Source organism: Colobus angolensis, unplaced genomic scaffold (genome assembly GCF_000951035.1).
Source record: "Colobus angolensis palliatus isolate OR3802 unplaced genomic scaffold, Cang.pa_1.0 Scaffold320, whole genome shotgun sequence".
Taxonomy (NCBI): Eukaryota; Metazoa; Chordata; class Mammalia; order Primates; family Cercopithecidae; genus Colobus; species Colobus angolensis.
The window spans coordinates 3,208,163-3,213,001 of NW_012116489.1; the positions used below are offsets into that span (position 1 = coordinate 3,208,163).

General features: G+C 35.3%; 1 protein-coding gene across 1 annotated transcript in view; it reads right to left on the reverse strand.

The window, feature by feature from the left end:
- Positions 1-4,839, reverse strand: part of ZBTB41 (zinc finger and BTB domain containing 41) — a 52,979-nt gene that overhangs the window by 41,049 nt on the left and 7,091 nt on the right. Inside the window, exons 3-4 of the mRNA XM_011951612.1 lie at positions 2,138-2,345; positions 1,150-1,219 (exon numbers count right to left, since the gene is read on the reverse strand). Coding sequence (XP_011807002.1) covers positions 1,150-1,219; positions 2,138-2,345 — 278 coding nt within the window. The remainder of the gene's footprint in view (positions 1-1,149; positions 1,220-2,137; positions 2,346-4,839) is intronic.

Genomic DNA, 4,839 nt, shown 5'->3' on the forward strand with positions numbered 1-4,839 from the left:
AAAAGAAAAATAGAATCTAATTCCCTTCTCTTTAAATATACCCAGGTTAGAGTGATTTGTTTGGCCAACAAAATGTGGTAGAAGTGATTTTCAGAGACTTCTGAGGCTATGCCATAAAGTCTAATAGTTTTTATCTAGGTTTCTTGGAACACTTACTCACTCTTGGAACTTAGCTGCTATGATAGAAAGAAGCTCAAGAAGCCTCAAGAAAAGACCAAAGTAGAGAAGAACTAAGGTTCCTGGTAAACAGTCCTTGCTGAGATTCTAGCCAGGAACAAACACCAAGTTACCTGTCACATGAGTGGGCCACTTTGTTTTGTTTGACAGTCTGGCTCTGTCACCCAGGCTGGAGTACGGTGGTGTGATCTCAGCTCACTGCAACCTCCACCTCCCGAGTTCAAGTGATTCTCTTGCCTCAGTCTCTCAAGCAACTGGGATTACAGGCATGTGCCACCATGTCTAGCTAATGTTTATTTTTTTTATTTTTTTAAGTAGAGATGGGGTTTTGCCATGTTGGCCAGATTGGTCTCGAACTCCTGACCTTAGGTGATCTACTAGCCTGGGCCTCCCAAAGTGCTGGGATTACAGGCGTTAGCCACCATATCCCGCCTTGAGTGAGCCGCTTTGGAAGTGTCCCCAGACCAGACCATGCACTAGCTGAAAACTGTTGAGTGACTTCAGTTGACAACAAGTGGAACAGAAGAATTAACCTAGCAAATCCCTGTCCCAAATGTGGGTTCCTAACACACAAAAGGGTGAGACATATCAAAATACTTATTTAAGGCCACTAAGTTTTGAGATAGTTTATTATGTTAACAACACATACCCAGAAATGGGGGAGAAAGTCTAACATTTTACATTCTGTGCAACAGTAATGTCACAGTTTACATACATAACCATGAACAACACATGGTATGGTGATTACAATGAAAATAAAAACTAAGATTTCCACTTCTTAGTTCCATCATCTAAAAACTAACCTATACCAGGCTTAATTTACAAAATATATTAGAATAATTTTATATAAAAGGAAAATTCTAAAAGTGAGATAAGCTAAGTCACATTACTTTAAAACCTAATTACTTTAATTCCCCAAAAGACATTTCATTTACTTTGGTTTTCTAATTTGTTTTAAATAAAAACTCTTACATCACATTTCCAACTTTCACTCTTAGTCTTCTTAATGGAAATAAATTCTTGTGCATTTTCTGGATGAAATCTATCAGAGGAAAAGAAAAGGGTTATTAGGAAAAGGTTATATTAGTTAAAGCAATATTCCATGTGAATATGTTGACAGTAATTACCAGGATCAAGTACTGATTCCTTTCATAATGAGACAAGTAGGCACAGGTGAGCTCTTTAAGAAGGTATCATTATCATTTTAATAAATGTATATGTATACCTACGTTTATGCAGAAATAATGAAATAAAAGTATAATCATCTTTTAAATACATTCAGGAACCTAGTTCTTTATACATAAACTGCAATGTAATATGTCTGATTTTCTTTTAGTCCAGATTTCAGTAAATTTAATTTTTAGAGTTAAATATATAATATTCTATTAAATATTCTTTATCTCACAAACTGTTACACATTAAACACAATGTTGAGTATAAGAATAAATTTCTTGGCCAGGCGTGGTGGCTCACACCTGTAATCCCAGCACTTTGGGAGGTCAAAGCAGGCAGATCACTTGAGCCTAGGAGTTTGAGACCAGCCTGAGCAATAAAGTGAAACCCAGTCTCTACAAAAAATATAAAAATTAGCTGGGCATGGTACGTGCATGTAGTTCCAGCTACTCAGGAGGCTGAAATGGGAGGACTGATTGAACCCAGGAGGTAGAGGTTGCAATGAGCTGAGATTGTACCACTGCATTCCAGCCTGGGCGACAAGTGAAACCCTACCTCAAAAAAAAAAAAAAAAAAGAGAAAGAAATTTATAAGTATAAAAACCACATATTTCTGAAGACATACTTGCCAAAACCTAAAAAAGAAAACAGGATAATCAAAATGCTGTATCTCAATGAATGTCCAATGAAAGAACTGGAGATAAGCACTTTATAGATGTTTTTAGCTTTCTACACATTTAAATCAAAAGGCACAATAAAGTATATTATGGAAGCAAGATAATACTTGCCTCTTAACATGCTTGGCTAAAGTCTTCTTGCTTGCATGAAGTTTATTACAATAAGGGCACTTGTGCTCCTTCTTATGAAATTCTGTTTCATTACTGTGCTTCTTTCTGTGAACAGTTAGGTTAGACTTTGTCGAATAGCGTTGGTGACAAATATCACACTCAAAGGGCTTCTCACCTGTGTGAACACGGGTGTGGCTCTCATATTTTCCTATAAAAAAAGAAAAATTAAAATTAAATTTAGTACATTTGCTATACTGTGATTGGAATTTGACAGTGGAATAAAATCTCATGGTTTAGCAAACTTAATATATACACCTAAATCCACACACAAAACTAGAAAAAAGTTTACCTAAATCTCTACCTCTGATAAACCTAATGACTTACTATTTTGAGCTTACTGTTCAAAGTATACTTTTCCTCAAAAACTTGAGTCATTAAAAAAAAGTTATTCATGGTCACACATTTTAAAAATTAAGAGGTTTGGTACATTTTCTGAAAACTGTTGGCAAATTCTCTGAACCTTAAATTTTTAAGAGTATTTTAAAATTTAAAATTAACTTTTAGCAAAAGATCAATTCATCATTTAAGATTTATTATGTTCACATTTTCGGTATCTCTGTGGGTCCACACACCTGGATATGGATACTGGCTCTCTAAATAGAGGGTTATGTGACCTTGAACAAGTAACCTCTATATGCCTCAAATCTTCCTCATCTGAAAAACTGAGATAATAATAGAATTTACCTAATACAACTGCTGTAATAATAAACAAATTCATACACATAATACACTTACAACAATGTCAAACACATAAGTTATCAATTACTGTTATCTATTATTATTACCGGGTAATCTGTGTACTGTGAATGTGCACATCTGGTAATTTGAATTAGAAATTTCAAAATATATTTCCAAGCAAACGGCAATAAACATAGGAAAAAAAAATTAACATGAAAGGTAATTCTTAATTAAAAACTTAGCTTTGCTCTTTCCTGAAAAATAAATGTATAAATAAATTTTTCTTCAGGCGAAAACTAATGTGAAAGTATAGCATTTCGGTCATATACTTTAAAAAGGATACATCCTATGTATAACATGAAAATTATGAAAAATCCAAAATATTCCAAGGCCACTGAGGAAAAGGTATAATCATAATTATGTGCCTACCTAATAAAATAAAATAAATTCACTAATTTAGTAAATATATCTATATACAACTGATTTTATTAAGCAAGTAATATTATATTATCTAAAAATTAATTATATTGCACTTATCACAATAAAAACAACTGAGGAAAGGAAATCAAGGTATTTTCCTTAAGGTAAGGGGAAGGGTGTTAATCACAAGCAAAGAAAACAGAAGTATAATGAAAAATTAGGTATTTAGATGTAGAACACAGTAATGGTATATGCATACCTGATATGCATATAGTCAGAAAACTCAGTCAATATTTAGGCATCTCCTAAATTAGCTACGTGATTTAAATCAAGCTAATAATTTAACCTCTCTTTACTTGAGTTAGTAACACTTGGTGGGGTTGTGAGAAGTAAATACATTAACAAATACACACAACAACACTTAAAACATCCTGGCAGAGCCAGGCATGGTGGCTTATGTCAGTATTCTCAGCACTTGGGGAGGCCAACATGGGCAAACACTTGAGGTCATGAATTTGAGACCAGCCTGGCCAGCCTGGCAAAACCCCAAGTCTACAAAAAAAAAAAAAATTCCCAGCACACAGTAAGCACTAATAAATATTAACTGTTACCATTATTATCATACGGGTTACTAGTCATAATATGGACATGTAAGTATACCTCAAATATAAATATGGATGCATCCGATTTATGAATATCTGTTATAACAAATCAAACAGGGGTTTCAGCTCTGATAACGTTGGATACACTTGGCTCTTTCCCCTAGCCACTGCTAAAATCGCTTAGTATCTCTGTTCCCTCTCTGCTACTGCTAGAGTATACCCAACCATTTACACATGCATATACACACCCTACCACCACCACCTCCCCTGCTGTGTTCAAGGAATCAGATCAAATACTGAGAAAAGACAGAGGTCACTTTATGGATTTTTTTTTTTTTAATATTCCCTTATTGTGAAGGTTTTCACATTTCAGTTTTAACTCACCTTTTGAATTATGTAAATAATCATACTGATATTTAAAAAACTGTAAACAAATCAAAAGTATACAGTCTGATTTTTTAATAACTAAACTTGTGATTTTTGGAACAGGTCCATTTTTAACTGGGGATTGACTCTGCATGTTTAGCACAGATTCTCAAAATTCAGAAACTTATCAACCTCCTAATGCTTGAATCTTCTCATTTTTCTTTTTTTGAGACAGAGTTTTGCTCTTGTTGTCCAGGCTGGAGTGCACTGACACGATCTCAGCTCACTGCAACCTCCGCCTCCTGGCTTCAAGCGATTCTCCTGTCTCAGCCTCCTGAGCAGCAGGGATTAGAGGCACATGCCTTCACACCCAGCTAATTTTTTGTATTTCTAGTAGAGATGGGGTTTCATCATATTGGTCAGGCTGGTCTCGAACTCCTGACCTCAGGTGATCCACCCACCTCGGCCTCCCAAAGTGCTGGGATTACAGGCATGAGCCACTGCGCCAGGCCCTCGCTTAGACTTTAATATACCTTTGGGTGTCCACTCAGTGCAGAGTCGAGCAGGTTGCCAGAC